Genomic DNA, 17,913 nt, shown 5'->3' with positions numbered 1-17,913 from the left:
AGGTGTGAACAGTGAATAGTGATGATGAGGGAGAGGTGTGAACAGTGATGATGAGGGAGAGGTGTGAACAGTGATGATGAGGGAGAGGTGTGAATAGTGATGATGAGGGAGAGGTGTGAACAGTGATGACGAGCGAGAGGTGTGAATATTGATGATGAGGGAGAGGTGTGAACAGTGATGACGAGGGAGAGGTGTGAATAGTGATGCCGAGGGAGAGATGTGAATAGTGATGACGAGGGAGAGGTGTGAACAGTGAATAGTGATGATGGGGGAGAGGTGTGAACAGTGATGACGAGGGAGAGGTGTGAACAGTGAATAGTGATGACGAGGGAGAGGTGTGAATAGTGATGACGAGGGAGAGGTGTGAACAGTGAATAGTGATGACGAGGGAGAGGTGTGAATAGTGATGACGAGGGAGAGGTGTGAACAGTGAATAGTGATGACGAGGGAGAGGTGTGAACAGTGAATAATGATGACGAGGGAGAGGTGTGAATAGTGATGACGAGGGAGAGGTGTGAACAGTGATGACGAGGGATAGGTGTGAACAGTGAATAGTGATGACGAGGGAGAGGTGTGAACAGTGAATAGTGATGACGAGGGAGAGGTGTGAACAGTTATGACGAGGGAGAGGTGTGAACAGTGAATAGTGATGATGGGGGAGAGGTGTGAACAGTGAATAGTGATGATGGGGGAGAGGTGTGAACAGTGAATAGTGATGACGAGGGAGAGGTGTGAACAGTGATGACGAGGGAGAGGTGTGAACAGTGATGACGAGGGAGAGGTGCGAACAGTGAATAGTGATGATGAGGGAGAGGTGTGAACAGTGAATAGTGATGACGAGGGAGAGGTGTGAACAGTGATGACGAGGGAGAGGTGTGAACAGTGAATAGTGATGATGAGGGAGAGGTGTGAACAGTGAATAGTGATGATGAGGGAGAGGTGTGAATAGTGATGCCGAGGGAGAGATGTGAATAGTGATGACGAGGGAGAGGTGTGAACAGTGAATAGTGATGATGGGGGAGAGGTGTGAACAGTGATGACGAGGGAGAGGTGTGAACAGTGAATAGTGATGACGAGGGAGAGGTGTGAATAGTGATGACGAGGGAGAGGTGTGAACAGTGAATAGTGATGACGAGGGAGAGGTGTGAACAGTGAATAATGATGACGAGGGAGAGGTGTGAATAGTGATGACGAGGGAGAGGTGTGAACAGTGATGACGAGGGATAGGTGTGAACAGTGAATAGTGATGACGAGGGAGAGGTGTGAACAGTGAATAGTGATGACGAGGGAGAGGTGTGAACAGTTATGACGAGGGAGAGGTGTGAACAGTGAATAGTGATGATGGGGGAGAGGTGTGAACAGTGAATAGTGATGATGGGGGAGAGGTGTGAACAGTGAATAGTGATGACGAGGGAGAGGTGTGAACAGTGATGACGAGGGAGAGGTGTGAACAGTGATGACGAGGGAGAGGTGCGAACAGTGAATAGTGATGATGAGGGAGAGGTGTGAACAGTGAATAGTGATGACGAGGGAGAGGTGTGAACAGTGATGACGAGGGAGAGGTGTGAACAGTGAATAGTGATGATGAGGGAGAGGTGTGAACAGTGAATAGTGATGATGAGGGAGAGTTGTGAACAGTGAATAGTGATGATGAGGAAGAGGTGTGAATAGTGATGATGAGGGAGAGGTGTGAATAGTGATGATGAGGGAGAGGTGTGAATAGTGATGATGAGGGAGAGGTGTGAATAGTGATGACGAGGGAGAGGTGTGAACAGTGAATAGTGATGATGAGGGAGAGGTGTGAATAGTGATGACGAGGGAGAGGTGTGAACAGTGAATAGTGATGATGAGGGAGAGTTGTGAACAGTGAATAGTGATGATGAGGAAGAGGTGTGAATAGTGATGATGAGGGAGAGGTGTGAATAGTGATGATGAGGGAGAGGTGTGAATAGTGATGATGAGGGAGAGGTGTGAATAGTGATGATGAGCGAGAGTTGTGAACACTGAATAGTGATGATGAGGAAGAGGTGTGAATAGTGATGATGAGGGAGAGGTGTGAATAGTGATGATGAGGGAGAGGTGTGAACAGTGATGACGAGGGAGAGGTGTGAATAGTGATGGCGAGGGAGACGTGTGAACAGTGATGACGAGGGAGAGGTGTGAACAGTGAATAGTGATGATGAGGGAGAGGTGTGAATAGTGATGACGAGGGAGAGGTGTGAACAGTGAATAGTGATGATGAGGGAGAGGTGTGAATAGTGATGACGAGGGAGAGGTGTGAACAGCGAGTAGTGATGGTGAGGGAGAGGTGTGAATAGTGATGACGAGGGAGAGGTGTGAACAGTGAATAGTGATGATGAGGGAGTGGTGTGAATAGTGATGACGAGGGAGAGGTGTGAACAGTGAATAGTGATGATGAGGGAGAGGTGTGAATAGTGATGGCGAGGGAGAAGTGTGAACAGTGAATAGTGATGATGAGGGAGAGGTGTGAATAGTGATGACGAGGGAGAGGTGTGAACAGTGAATAGTGATGATGAGGGAGTGGTGTGAATAGTGATGATGAGGGAGAGGTGTGAATAGTGATGATGAGGGAGAGGTGTGAATAGTGATGACGAGGGAGAGGTGTGAACAGTGAATAGTGATGATGAGGGAGAGGTGTGAATAGTGATGACGAGGGAGAGGTGTGAACAGTGAATAGTGATGATGAGGGAGAGTTGTGAACAGTGAATAGTGATGATGAGGAAGAGGTGTGAATAGTGATGATGAGGGAGAGGTGTGAATAGTGATGATGAGGGAGAGGTGTGAATAGTGATGACGAGGAAGAGGTGTGAATAGTGATGGCGAGGGAGAAGTGTGAACAGTGATGACGAGGGAGAGGTGTGAACAGCGAGTAGTGATGGTGAGGGAGAGGTGTGAATAGTGATGACGAGGGAGAGGTGTGAACAGTGAATAGTGATGATGAGGGAGTGGTGTGAATAGTGATGACGAGGGAGAGGTGTGAACAGTGAATAGTGATGATGAGGGAGTGGTGTGAATAGTGATGACGAGGGAGAGGTGTGAACAGTGAATAGTGATGATGAGGGAGAGTTGTGAACAGTGATGACGAGGGAGAGGTGTGAACAGTGAATAGTGATGATGAGGGAGAGGTGTGAATAGTGATGACGAGGGAGAGGTGTGAACAGTGAATAGTGATGATGAGGGAGAGTTGTGAACAGTGAATAGTGATGATGAGGAAGAGGTGTGAATAGTGATGATGAGGGAGAGGTGTGAATAGTGATGACGAGGGAGAGGTGTGAATAGTGATGACGAGGGAGAGGTGTGAACAGTGAATAGTGATGATGAGGGAGTGGTGTGAATAGTGATGACGAGGGAGAGTTGTGAACAGTGAATAGTGATGATGAGGGAGTGGTGTGAATAGTGATGACGAGGGAGAGGTGTGAACAGTGAATAGTGATGATGAGGGAGTGGTGTGAATAGTGATGACGAGGGAGAGTTGTGAACAGTGAATAGTGATGATGAGGGAGTGGTGTGAATAGTGATGACGAGGGAGAGGTGTGAACAGTGAATAGTGATGATGAGGGAGAGGTGTGAATAGTGATGACGAGGGAGAGGTGTGAACAGTGAATGGTGATGATGAGGAAGAGGTGTGAATAGTGATGATGAGGGAGAGGTGTGAATAGTGATGACGAGGAAGATGTGTGAATAGTGATGGCGAGGGAGAAGTGTGAACAGTGATGACGAGGGAGAGGTGTGAACAGCGAGTAGTGATGGTGAGGGAGAGGTGTGAATAGTGATGACGAGGGAGAGGTGTGAACAGTGAATAGTGATGATGAGGGAGTGGTGTGAATAGTGATGACGAGGGAGAGGTGTGAACAGTGAATAGTGATGATGAGGGAGTGGTGTGAATAGTGATGACGAGGGAGAGGTGTGAACAGTGAATAGTGATGATGAGGGAGAGGTGTGAATAGTGATGACGAGGGAGAGGTGTGAACAGTGAATAGTGATGATGAGGAAGAGGTGTGAATAGTGATGATGAGGGAGAGGTGTGAATAGTGATGACGAGGAAGAGGTGTGAATAGTGATGGCGAGGGAGAAGTGTGAACAGTGATGACGAGGGAGAGGTGTGAACAGCGAGTAGTGATGGTGAGGGAGAGGTGTGAATAGTGATGACGAGGGAGAGGTGTGAACAGTGAATAGTGATGATGAGGGAGTGGTGTGAATAGTGATGACGAGGGAGAGGTGTGAACAGTGAATAGTGATGATGAGGGAGAGGTGTGAATAGTGATGACGAGGGAGAGGTGTGAACAGTGAATAGTGATGATGAGGGAGAGGTGTGAATAGTGATGATGAGGGAGAGGTGTGAATAGTGATGACGAGGGAGAGGTGTGAATAGTGATGACGAGGGAGAGGTGTGAACAGTGAATAGTGATGATGAGGGAGAGGTGTGAATAGTGATGACGAGGGAGAGGTGTGAACAGCGAGTAGTGATGGTGAGGGAGAGGTGTGAATAGTGATGACGAGGGAGAGGTGTGAACAGTGAATAGTGATGATGAGGGAGTGGTGTGAATAGTGATGACGAGGGAGAGGTGTGAACAGTGAATAGTGATGATGAGGGAGAGGTGTGAATAGTGATGGCGAGGGAGAAGTGTGAACAGTGAATAGTGATGATGAGGGAGAGGTGTGAATAGTGATGACGAGGGAGAGGTGTGAACAGTGAATAGTGATGATGAGGGAGTGGTGTGAATAGTGATGATGAGGGAGAGGTGTGAATAGTGATGATGAGGGAGAGGTGTGAATAGTGATGACGAGGGAGAGGTGTGAACAGTGAATAGTGATGATGAGGGAGAGGTGTGAATAGTGATGACGAGGGAGAGGTGTGAACAGTGAATAGTGATGATGAGGGAGAGTTGTGAACAGTGAATAGTGATGATGAGGAAGAGGTGTGAATAGTGATGATGAGGGAGAGGTGTGAATAGTGATGATGAGGGAGAGGTGTGAATAGTGATGACGAGGAAGAGGTGTGAATAGTGATGGCGAGGGAGAAGTGTGAACAGTGATGACGAGGGAGAGGTGTGAACAGCGAGTAGTGATGGTGAGGGAGAGGTGTGAATAGTGATGACGAGGGAGAGGTGTGAACAGTGAATAGTGATGATGAGGGAGTGGTGTGAATAGTGATGACGAGGGAGAGGTGTGAACAGTGAATAGTGATGATGAGGGAGTGGTGTGAATAGTGATGACGAGGGAGAGGTGTGAACAGTGAATAGTGATGATGAGGGAGAGTTGTGAACAGTGATGACGAGGGAGAGGTGTGAACAGTGAATAGTGATGATGAGGGAGAGGTGTGAATAGTGATGACGAGGGAGAGGTGTGAACAGTGAATAGTGATGATGAGGGAGAGGTGTGAACAGTGAATAGTGATGATGAGGAAGAGGTGTGAATAGTGATGATGAGGGAGAGGTGTGAATAGTGATGACGAGGGAGAGGTGTGAATAGTGATGACGAGGGAGAGGTGTGAACAGTGAATAGTGATGATGAGGGAGTGGTGTGAATAGTGATGACGAGGGAGAGTTGTGAACAGTGAATAGTGATGATGAGGGAGTGGTGTGAATAGTGATGACGAGGGAGAGGTGTGAACAGTGAATAGTGATGATGAGGGAGTGGTGTGAATAGTGATGACGAGGGAGAGTTGTGAACAGTGAATAGTGATGATGAGGGAGTGGTGTGAATAGTGATGACGAGGGAGAGGTGTGAACAGTGAATAGTGATGATGAGGGAGAGGTGTGAATAGTGATGACGAGGGAGAGGTGTGAACAGTGAATAGTGATGATGAGGGAGAGTTGTGAACAGTGATGACGAGGGAGAGGTGTGAACAGTGAATAGTGATGATGAGGGAGAGGTGTGAATAGTGATGACGAGGGAGAGGTGTGAACAGTGAATAGTGATGATGAGGGAGAGGTGTGAACAGTGAATAGTGATGATGAGGAAGAGGTGTGAATAGTGATGATGAGGGAGAGGTGTGAATAGTGATGACGAGGGAGAGGTGTGAATAGTGATGACGAGGGAGAGGTGTGAACAGTGAATAGTGATGATGAGGGAGTGGTGTGAATAGTGATGACGAGGGAGAGTTGTGAACAGTGAATAGTGATGATGAGGGAGTGGTGTGAATAGTGATGACGAGGGAGAGGTGTGAACAGTGAATAGTGATGATGAGGGAGTGGTGTGAATAGTGATGACGAGGGAGAGTTGTGAACAGTGAATAGTGATGATGAGGGAGTGGTGTGAATAGTGATGACGAGGGAGAGGTGTGAACAGTGAATAGTGATGATGAGGGAGAGGTGTGAATAGTGATGACGAGGGAGAGGTGTGAACAGTGAATGGTGATGATGAGGAAGAGGTGTGAATAGTGATGATGAGGGAGAGGTGTGAATAGTGATGACGAGGAAGATGTGTGAATAGTGATGGCGAGGGAGAAGTGTGAACAGTGATGACGAGGGAGAGGTGTGAACAGCGAGTAGTGATGGTGAGGGAGAGGTGTGAATAGTGATGACGAGGGAGAGGTGTGAACAGTGAATAGTGATGATGAGGGAGTGGTGTGAATAGTGATGACGAGGGAGAGGTGTGAACAGTGAATAGTGATGATGAGGGAGTGGTGTGAATAGTGATGACGAGGGAGAGGTGTGAACAGTGAATAGTGATGATGAGGGAGAGGTGTGAATAGTGATGACGAGGGAGAGGTGTGAACAGTGAATAGTGATGATGAGGAAGAGGTGTGAATAGTGATGATGAGGGAGAGGTGTGAATAGTGATGACGAGGAAGAGGTGTGAATAGTGATGGCGAGGGAGAAGTGTGAACAGTGATGACGAGGGAGAGGTGTGAACAGCGAGTAGTGATGGTGAGGGAGAGGTGTGAATAGTGATGACGAGGGAGAGGTGTGAACAGTGAATAGTGATGATGAGGGAGTGGTGTGAATAGTGATGACGAGGGAGAGGTGTGAACAGTGAATAGTGATGATGAGGGAGAGGTGTGAATAGTGATGACGAGGGAGAGGTGTGAACAGTGAATAGTGATGATGAGGGAGAGGTGTGAATAGTGATGATGAGGGAGAGGTGTGAATAGTGATGACGAGGAAGAGGTGTGAATAGTGATGGCGAGGGAGAAGTGTGAACAGTGATGGCGAGGGAGAAGTGTGAACAGTGATGACGAGGGAGAGGTGTGAACAGCGAGTAGTGATGGTGAGGGAGAGGTGTGAATAGTGATGACGAGGGAGAGGTGTGAACAGTGAATAGTGATGATGAGGGAGTGGTGTGAATAGTGATGACGAGGGAGAGGTGTGAACAGTGAATAGTGATGATGAGGGAGAGGTGTGAATAGTGATGACGAGGGAGAGGTGTGAACAGTGAATAGTGATGATGAGGAAGAGGTGTGAATAGTGATGATGAGGGAGAGGTGTGAATAGTGATGACGAGGAAGAGGTGTGAATAGTGATGGCGAGGGAGAAGTGTGAACAGTGATGACGAGGGAGAGGTGTGAACAGCGAGTAGTGATGGTGAGGGAGAGGTGTGAATAGTGATGACGAGGGAGAGGTGTGAACAGTGAATAGTGATGATGAGGGAGTGGTGTGAATAGTGATGACGAGGGAGAGGTGTGAACAGTGAATAGTGATGATGAGGGAGTGGTGTGAATAGTGATGACGAGGGAGAGGTGTGAACAGTGAATAGTGATGATGAGGGAGAGTTGTGAACAGTGATGACGAGGGAGAGGTGTGAACAGTGAATAGTGATGATGAGGGAGAGGTGTGAATAGTGATGACGAGGGAGAGGTGTGAACAGTGAATAGTGATGATGAGGGAGAGTTGTGAACAGTGAATAGTGATGATGAGGAAGAGGTGTGAATAGTGATGATGAGGGAGAGGTGTGAATAGTGATGATGAGGGAGAGGTGTGAATAGTGATGATGAGGGAGAGGTGTGAATTGTGATGACGAGGGAGAGGTGTGAACAGTGATGACGAGGGAGAGGTGTGAACAGCGAGTAGTGATGGTGAGGGAGAGGTGTGAATGGTGATGACGAGGGAGAGGTGTGAACAGTGAATAGTGATGATGAGGGAGAGGTGTGAATAGTGATGAAGAGGGAGAGGTGTGAACAGTGAATAGTGATGATGAGGGAGTGGTGTGAATAGTGATGACGAGGGAGAGGTGTGAACAGTGAATAGTGATGATGAGGGAGTGGTGTGAATAGTGATGACGAGGGAGAGGTGTGAACAGTGAATAGTGATGATGAGGGAGAGTTGTGAACAGTGATGACGAGGGAGAGGTGTGAACAGTGAATAGTGATGATGAGGGAGAGGTGTGAATAGTGATGACGAGGGAGAGGTGTGAACAGTGAATAGTGATGATGAGGGAGAGTTGTGAACAGTGAATAGTGATGATGAGGAAGAGGTGTGAATAGTGATGATGAGGGAGAGGTGTGAATAGTGATGATGAGGGAGAGGTGTGAATAGTGATGATGAGGGAGAGGTGTGAATTGTGATGACGAGGGAGAGGTGTGAACAGTGATGACGAGGGAGAGGTGTGAACAGCGAGTAGTGATGGTGAGGGAGAGGTGTGAATGGTGATGACGAGGGAGAGGTGTGAACAGTGAATAGTGATGATGAGGGAGAGGTGTGAATAGTGATGAAGAGGGAGAGGTGTTAACAGTGAATAGTGACACACCTCTCCCCCCTGCCCATTCACTTTCAGTCTAAGGAATTTAGTTCAGTTGGGTTTACTGGCTTTTGTTTGTCTGTTTTCTGAACTAGAAAGCAGTAGTCTATAGATGGATACCAAGCAACACAGTTTTTACACAGTGACTTTAAAAAATATATATATATTTTTTTTACCTTTATTTAACTAGGCAAGTCAGTTAAGAACAAATTCTTATTTTCAATGATGGCCTAGGAACAGTGGGTTAACTGCCTTGTTCAGGGGCAGAACGACAGATTTGTACCTTGTCAGCTCGGGGGTTTTGAACTTGCAACCTTCCGGTTACTAGTCCACCGCTCTAACCACTATGCTACCCTGCCGCCTCTACACTCTAACCACTAGGCTACCCTGCCGCCTCTACACTCTAACCACTAGGCTACCCTGCCGCCTCTACACTCTAACCACTAGGCTACCCTGCCACCTCTACACTCTAACCACTAGGCTACCCTGCCGCCTCTACACTCTAACCACTAGGCTACCCTGCCGCCTCTACACTCTAACGACTAGGCTACCCTGCCGCCTCTACACTCTAACCACTAGGCAACCCTGCCGCCTCTACACTCTAACCACTAGGCTACCCTGCCGCCTCTACACTCTAACGACTAGGCTACCCTGCCGCCTCTACACTCTAACCACTAGGCTACCCTGCCGCCTCTACACTCTAACCACTAGGCTACCCTGCCGCCTCTACACTCTAACCACTAGGCTACCCTGCCGCCTCTACACTCTAACCACTAGGCTACCCTGCCGCCTCTACACTCTAATCACCTGTTAACCTTCCCTATTTTTACTGTTGTCAATGTTTAAAAAAATAATTATTATTTCACCTTTATTTAACCAGGTAGGCTAGTTGAGAACTAGTTCTCATTTACAACTGCGACCTGGCCAAGATAAAGCAAAGCAGTGTGACACAGACAACAACACAGAGTTACACATGGAGTAAACAATAAACAAGCCAATAACACAATAGAACAAATAAAGTCTATATACAGTGTGTGCAAAAGGCATGAGGAGGTAGGCAATAAATAGGCCATAGGAGTGAATAATTACAATTTAGCAGATTAACACTGGAGTGATAAATGATCAGATGAACATGTGCAGGTAGAGATACTGGTGTGCAAAAGAGCAGAAAATAAAATAAAAACAATATGGGGATGAGGTAGGTAGATTGGATGGGCTATTTACAGATGGACTATGTACAGCTGCAGCGATCGGTTAGCTGCTCAGATAGCTGATGTTTAAAGTTGGTGAGGGAAATAAAAGTCTCCAACTGGAAGGAAAGGCGGCCAAATGAGGTGTTGGCTTTGTGGAGGATCAGTGAGATATACCTGCTGGAACGTGTGCTACGGGTGGGTGTTGTTATCGTGACCAGTGAACTGAGATAAGGCGGAGCTTTACCTAGCATGGACTTGTAGATGACCTGGAGCCAGTGGGTCTGGCGACGAACATGTAGCGAGGGCCAGCCGACTAGAGCATACAGGTCGCAGTGGTGGGTGGTATAAGGTGCTTTAGTAACAAAACGGATGGCACTGTGATAAACTGCATCCAGTTTGCTGAGTAGAGTATTGGAAGCTATTTTGTAGATGACATCGCCGAAGTCGAGGATCGGTAGGACAGTCAGTTTTACTAGGGTAAGTTTAACTTACTAGGGTCATTTAGGTACTAGGGTAAGTTAGGGTAAGTTAGGGTAAGTTTGGCGGCGTGAGTGAAGGAGGCTTATATATTTAGAAGGTACTCTTAACTAGCTTGCTTACAATGTGGGATGAGTGTGTCGTTGCAGAAATAAATACTCCTGTGCTAAATAATAGATATCTATTTTTTTTCTTTACAGAAGCAGTTTAATGCTTTTTTTTGACCACCTGCCCCGCTGAAAGATCTCTGATTATGAGTCATGTCCAGAACGAAATCCTTCCTCACCACATTGTTTGCACTCCCAGTCCTTATCTGTCCAATAAGAAGCAACCGACACATTATTTTATTTCTTCCCAGCGCTCCCAGACCTTATCTGTCCAATAACAAGCAACCAACACATTATTCTATTTCTTCCCAGCGCTCCTAGTCCTTATCTGTCCAATAACCAGGAAATCTCATAAGAGTTTTGTGTTTCCTCAAACAGGTCCCATCTGAGTCAAAGGTGATCAATGGCCTTCATAGCCATATATATATTTTAAAAAAACAGCAGGTGTTATTTCACATATGCTGTTTTACAGAAACCTGGGCTGGTCTAGTGGGTTACTACCGCTGCCTTTCAGACCAGGAGAGAATTGGTTTGAATCGGAGCTCTTCCAACACTTCTTACTGTCCTGTTCATTACCACTATCCAATAAACAGGAAAAGGAGCAGTGGCCTTTTGCCAGTCAGGTGACTAAACCTAAACATGGATCAGCTCGTGCTTTCTATTATTATAGTCCTACAGCATGTTGAGAGTCTGGCTTGGCACGTTGCCAACCACTAGATCCCACATTATAGCCTAGCCACCACATGTTGACACTTGGTTAGTGTGTTGTGGGAAAATGTGTGGAAATGGTGAACCACATAGTAACTAGTTGTCTCCTAGTTGTTGTCTCACCATGACAAGAGTCATGCTCCCTGCTGACTGTTCTGTCCCTGTTTCTCCTCTATAGGGAGTCCTTCCCAGGCCCCTGCTGTGATGAACCCACCCCTCTGACACTACCTTCCATCGCCCCTCCCTCCAGCCACGGACCCCCGAAGGAGACCCGTGGAGGATGTTCTGGAGGAGTTAAACTACGCATCAAGAACAGGTCAGTCCTGGTCCAGTCTCTGTATGTCTCTATGGGCCAGGTTCCTGGCCACGGACAGTATTTTAGATTCTCCTCGACTGTCTAGTTTTTATTTTGGTGATTGTTAGTTCTCAAAGATGGTCTTATTAATATATATATATATATATATAGTTACATTATCTTTTCTACATACTTTTTTAATCTGGTTTTAGTCGTTTAAGTTTACACCAACACTTTACCAGAATTTTTTTTTTTTTTTTTTTTTTTTTTTGTACTTTTACCCTTTTTTTCTCCCCAATTTTGTGATATCCAATTGGTAGTTAGCACTCCTTCTTGGCAATTTCTCACATGGAATAGCCTTCATGTCTCAGAACAAGAATAGACTGCCGAGTTTCAGAAGAAAGTTCTTTGTTTCTGGACATTTTGAGCCTGTAATCGAACCCACAAATGCTGATGCTCCAGATACTCAACTAGTCTAAAGAAAGCCAGTTTTATAGCTTCTTTAATCAGGAACAACAGTTTTCAGCTGTGCTAACATCATTGCAAAAGGGTTTTCTAATGATCAATTAGCCTTTTTAAAATTATAAACTTAGATTAGCTAACACAACGTGCCATTGGAACACATGAGTGATGGTTGCTGATAATGGGCCTCTGTACGCCTATGTAGATATTCCATTAAAAATCTGCCGTTTTCAGCTACAATAGTCATTTACAAGATTAACAATGTCTACACTGTATTCCGGATCAATTTGATGTTATTTTAATGAACATTTCTAAGTGACCCAAACTTTTGACCGGTAGTGTATATATCTACACAGTATCAGTCAAATGTTTGAACATGCTGACTCATTCGAGGGTTTTTCTTTATTTGTACTATTTTCTACATTGTAGAATAATAGTGAAGACATCGAAACTATGAAATAACATATATGGAATCATGTAGTAACCAAAAAAAGTGTTAAACAAATCAAAATATATTTTATATTTGAGATTCTTCAAAGTAGCCACCCTTTGCCTTGATGACAGCTTAAATTAAATTAAAATTACATTTAAACCTGTTTTTGATTTGTCATTATGGGGTATTGTGTGTAGACTGCTGAGGATGTTAATTTATTTAATCCTTTTTAGAAATAGGGTGCTATTTTGGGACACAGAAAAGGAAGATATGATCTTAGGGATGCATCGTTATTATGACCACTTCCTCCTCCGTGTGTCTCGCGCCGCACGGGAACATGAAACGGAGGGGAATTTACTCAGGAACTAAAGACTGACTCTCTCCACTGGCGCGTCTCTCTTCTTGTGCGCTTTCCAAACTCTCGCCAGTTGAGAGCGCTTCGTATTTCCACTTTGAAAATGTTTACTGGTACTTTCACAAGTAAAAAAGGACATTTGTTAAATCCATATTTCGTATTATTCTACTATGATTGCTAGCGTTTGACCATTCCATGCCCTTGCCGTTTTTCTGATTCATGTTTGATACAGGCTACATTGTTACGTTTTCATTTTCCTCTTCTGATGTTTATAGTGCACATCAGCGTTCGCAACACTCACGAGAGAGAAGTTATTATGTCACGAGGGAGAAGTTATTATGTCACGAGAGAGAAGTTATTATGTCGTGAGGGAGAAGTTATTATGTCGTGAGGGAGAAGTTATTATGTCGCGAGGGAGAAGTTATTATGTCACGAGGGAGAAGTTATGTCATGAGGGAGAAGTTATGTCATGAGGGAGAAGTTATTATGTCAGGACGGAGATGTTATTATGTCGCGAGGGAGAAGTTATTATGTCATGAGGGAGAAGTTATGTCACGAGGGAGAAGTTATGTTGTCATTAGGGAGAAGTTATTATGTCGTGAGGGAGAAGTTATTATGTCATGAGGGAGAAGTTATGTCATGAGGGAGAAGTTATGTCATGAGGGAGAAGTTATTATGTCACGAGGGAGAAGTTATTATGTCACGAGAGAGAAGTTATTATGTCATGAGGGAGAAGTTATGTCATGAGGGAGAAGTTATTATGTCATGAGGGAGAAGTTATTATGTCGCGAGGGAGGAGTTATTATGTCGCGAGAGAGAAGTTATTATGTCACAAGGGAGAAGTTATTATGTCATGAGGGAGAAGTTATTATGTCATGAGGGAGAAGTTATTATGTTGTGAGGGAGAAGTTATTATGTCATGAGGGAGAAGTTATTATGTCACGAGGGAGAAGTTATGTTGTCATGAGGGAGAAGTTATTATGTCGTGAGGGAAAAGTTATTATGTCATGAGGGAGAAGTTATGTCATGAGGGAGAAGTTATTATGTCGTGAGGGAGAAGTTATGTCACGAGGGAGAAGTTATTATGTCACGAGGGAGAAGTTATTATGTCACGAGAGAGAAGTTATTATGTCATGAGGGAGAAGTTATGTCATGAGGGAGAAGTTATTATTTCATGAGGGAGAAGTTATTATGTCGCGAGGGAGAAGTTATTATTTCATGAGGGAGAAGTTATTATGTCACGAGGGAGAAGATATTATGTCATGAGGGAGAAGTTATTATTTCATGAGGGAGAAGTTATTATGTCACGAGGGAGAAGTTATTATGTCATGAGGGAGAAGTTATTATGTCACGAGAGAGAAGTTATTATGTCACGAGGGAGAAGTTATTATGTCGTGAGGGAAAAGTTATTATGTCATGAGGGAGAAGTTATTATGTCATGAGGGAGAAGTTATGTCATGAGGGAGAAGTTATGTCATGAGGGAGAAGTTATTATGTCGTGAGGGAGAAGTTATTATGTCGCGAGGGAGAAGTTATTATGTCGTGAGGGAGAAGTTATTATGTCATGAGGGAGAAGTTATGTCATGAGGGAGAAGTTATGTCATGAGGGAGAAGTTATTATGTCGCGAGGGAGAAGTTATTATGTCGTGAGGGAGAAGTTATTATGTCGTGAGGGAGAAGTTATTATGTCGTGAGGGAGAAGTTATTATGTCGTGAGGGAGAAGTTATTATGTCGTGAGGGAGAAGTTATTATGTCATGAGGGAGAAGTTATGTCATGAGGGAGAAGTTATGTCATGAGGGAGAAGTTATGTCATGAGGGAGAAGTTATTATGTCATGAGGGAGAAGTTATTATGTCGCGAGGGAGGAGTTATTATGTCGCAAGAGAGAAGTTATTATGTCACAAGGGAGAAGTTATTATGTCATGAGGGAGAAGTTATTATGTCATGAGGGAGAAGTTATTATGTCGTGAGGGAGAAGTTATTATGTCGTGAGGGAGAAGTTATTATGTCATGAGGGAGAAGTTATTATGTCACGAGGGAGAAGTTATGTTGTCATGAGGGAGAAGTTATTATGTCGTGAGTGAAAAGTTATTATGTCATGAGGGAGAAGTTATGTCATGAGGGAGAAGTTATGTCATGAGGGAGAAGTTATGTCATGAGGGAGAAGTTATTATGTCATGAGGGAGAAGTTATTATGTCGCGAGGGAGGAGTTATTATGTCGCAAGAGAGAAGTTATTATGTCACAAGGGAGAAGTTATTATGTCATGAGGGAGAAGTTATTATGTCATGAGGGAGAAGTTATTATGTCGTGAGGGAGAAGTTATTATGTCGTGAGGGAGAAGTTATTATGTCATGAGGGAGAAGTTATTATGTCACGAGGGAGAAGTTATGTTGTCATGAGGGAGAAGTTATTATGTCGTGAGTGAAAAGTTATTATGTCATGAGGGAGAAGTTATGTCATGAGGGAGAAGTTATGTCATGAGGGAGAAGTTATGTCATGAGGGAGAAGTTATTATGTCATGAGGGAGAAGTTATTATGTCGCGAGGGAGGAGTTATTATGTCGCAAGAGAGAAGTTATTATGTCACAAGGGAGAAGTTATTATGTCATGAGGGAGAAGTTATTATGTCATGAGGGAGAAGTTATTATGTCGTGAGGGAGAAGTTATTATGTCGTGAGGGAGAAGTTATTATGTCATGAGGGAGAAGTTATTATGTCACGAGGGAGAAGTTATGTTGTCATGAGGGAGAAGTTATTATGTCGTGAGTGAAAAGTTATTATGTCATGAGGGAGAAGTTATGTCATGAGGGAGAAGTTATTATGTCGTGAGGGAGAAGTTATGTCACGAGGGAGAAGTTATTATGTCACGAGGGAGAAGTTATTATGTCACGAGAGAGAAGTTATTATGTCATGAGGGAGAAGTTATGTCATGAGGGAGAAGTTATTATTTCATGAGGGAGAAGTTATTATGTCGCGAGGGAGAAGTTATGTCATGAGGGAGAAGTTATTATTTCATGAGGGAGAAGTTATTATGTCACGAGGGAGAAGTTATTATGTCATGAGGGAGAAGTTATTATGTCACGAGAGAGAAGTTATTATGTCACGAGGGAGAAGTTATTATGTTGTGAGGGAGAAGTTATTATGTCGTGAGGGAGAAGTTATTATGTCGCGAGGGAGAAGTTATTATGTCGTGAGGGAGAAGTTATTATGTCATGAGGGAGAAGTTATGTCATGAGGGAGAAGTTATGTCATGAGGGAGAAGTTATTATGTCGCGAGGGAGAAGTTATTATGTCGTGAGGGAGAAGTTATTATGTCGTGAGGGAGAAGTTATTATGTCGTGAGGGAGAAGTTATTATGTCGTGAGGGAGAAGTTATTATGTCGTGAGGGAGAAATGATTATGTCATGAGGGAGAAGTTATGTCATGAGGGAGAAGTTATGTCATGAGGGAGAAGTTATGTCATGAGGGAGAAGTTATTATGTCATGAGGGAGAAGTTATTATGTCGCGAGGGAGGAGTTATTATGTCGCAAGAGAGAAGTTATTATGTCACAAGGGAGAAGTTATTATGTCATGAGGGAGAAGTTATTATGTCATGAGGGAGAAGTTATTATGTCGTGAGGGAGAAGTTATTATGTCGTGAGGGAGAAGTTATTATGTCATGAGGGAGAAGTTATTATGTCACGAGGGAGAAGTTATGTTGTCATGAGGGAGAAGTTATTATGTCGTGAGTGAAAAGTTATTATGTCATGAGGGAGAAGTTATGTCATGAGGGAGAAGTTATTATGTCGTGAGGGAGAAGTTATGTCACGAGGGAGAAGTTATTATGTCACGAGGGAGAAGTTATTATGTCACGAGAGAGAAGTTATTATGTCATGAGGGAGAAGTTATGTCATGAGGGAGAAGTTATTATTTCATGAGGGAGAAGTTATTATGTCGCGAGGGAGAAGTTATGTCATGAGGGAGAAGTTATTATTTCATGAGGGAGAAGTTATTATGTCACGAGGGAGAAGTTATTATGTCATGAGGGAGAAGTTATTATGTCACGAGAGAGAAGTTATTATGTCACGAGGGAGAAGTTATTATGTTGTGAGGGAGAAGTTATTATGTCGTGAGGGAGAAGTTATTATGTCATGAGGGAGAAGTTATGTCATGAGGGAGAAGTTATGTCATGAGGGAGAAGTTATTATGTCGTGAGGGAGAAGTTATTATGTCGCGAGGGAGAAGTTATTATGTCCTGAGGGAGAAGTTATTATGTCATGAGGGAGAAGTTATGTCATGAGGGAGAAGTTATGTCATGAGGGAGAAGTTATTATGTCGCGAGGGAGAAGTTATTATGTCGTGAGGGAGAAGTTATTATGTCGTGAGGGAGAAGTTATTATGTCGTGAGGGAGAAGTTATTATGTCGTGAGGGAGAAGTTATGTCATGAGGGAGAAGTTATGTCATGAGGGAGAAGTTATTATGTCGCGAGGGAGAAGTTATTATGTCGTGAGGGAGAAGTTATTATGTCACGAGGGAGAAGTTATTATGTCATGAGAGAGAAGTTATGTCATAAGGGAGAAGTTATTATGTCATGAGAGAGAAGTTATGTCATAAGGGAGAAGTTATAATGATCATTTTATTTTTGTATTTGTTTGCCGTTTAGTTCTGGAAGCTTCTCAGGCTCCGTCTTGTCACTGTGAACATAGACTTACCTGGCTGACACCTCAGAATAGGTGTGGACAAAGGTATTTAAGTGCCCGTTTGGCTATGCTCTGGTCAGTTAGGTTTTGGTAATCATTAGGGGAGGCTGTATTAGCCTGGTAGACCACACCTGTGTCTTGTTGGTAAACACAGGTTTTGCCTGCTTATAGGTTTTTTGGGGGTGGGGGGGGGGGGGGGGTTGAAGACTAACCATTTAAAGTCATAATTGTGTTCACCACCACCAGTGCTGTGTAGTTCAAACCAACCACCTGTTACACCTCTGCCTGCCTCCTAACACTATGTTTTGTCCTTAGGGCTGCTATAAGGTCCCCTATATTACAATGCCACTGTGTACGTTTCTTGTCCTCTGGTTGTGTGGCATCCTGGTTGGGAAAACTGTTAGCATTAGTCACTGGCTTGAACTTATAAAGAAATCAGTGTGTGTTTTGATAGTCATTGTGTGTGTAAAGGCTGACACCATATCGTTGCTGTGTTTGACT

General features: G+C 44.3%; 1 protein-coding gene across 4 annotated transcripts in view; it reads left to right on the top strand.

The window, feature by feature from the left end:
- Window positions 1-17,913, top strand: part of LOC110524941 (protein Shroom3) — a 163,012-nt gene that overhangs the window by 78,975 nt on the left and 66,124 nt on the right. For all 4 annotated transcript variants that reach the window (XM_036976675.1, XM_036976674.1, XM_036976678.1 and 1 more), the window contains one exon: window positions 11,364-11,501. In XM_036976675.1, coding sequence (XP_036832570.1) covers window positions 11,364-11,501 — 138 coding nt within the window. The remainder of the gene's footprint in view (window positions 1-11,363; window positions 11,502-17,913) is intronic.

This window comes from Oncorhynchus mykiss, chromosome 5, assembly GCF_013265735.2.
Source record: "Oncorhynchus mykiss isolate Arlee chromosome 5, USDA_OmykA_1.1, whole genome shotgun sequence".
Classification (NCBI taxonomy): Eukaryota; Metazoa; Chordata; class Actinopteri; order Salmoniformes; family Salmonidae; genus Oncorhynchus; species Oncorhynchus mykiss.
Note: the sequence above shows the minus strand (reverse complement) of the source record. Positions and strands in the feature narration are given on the sequence as shown.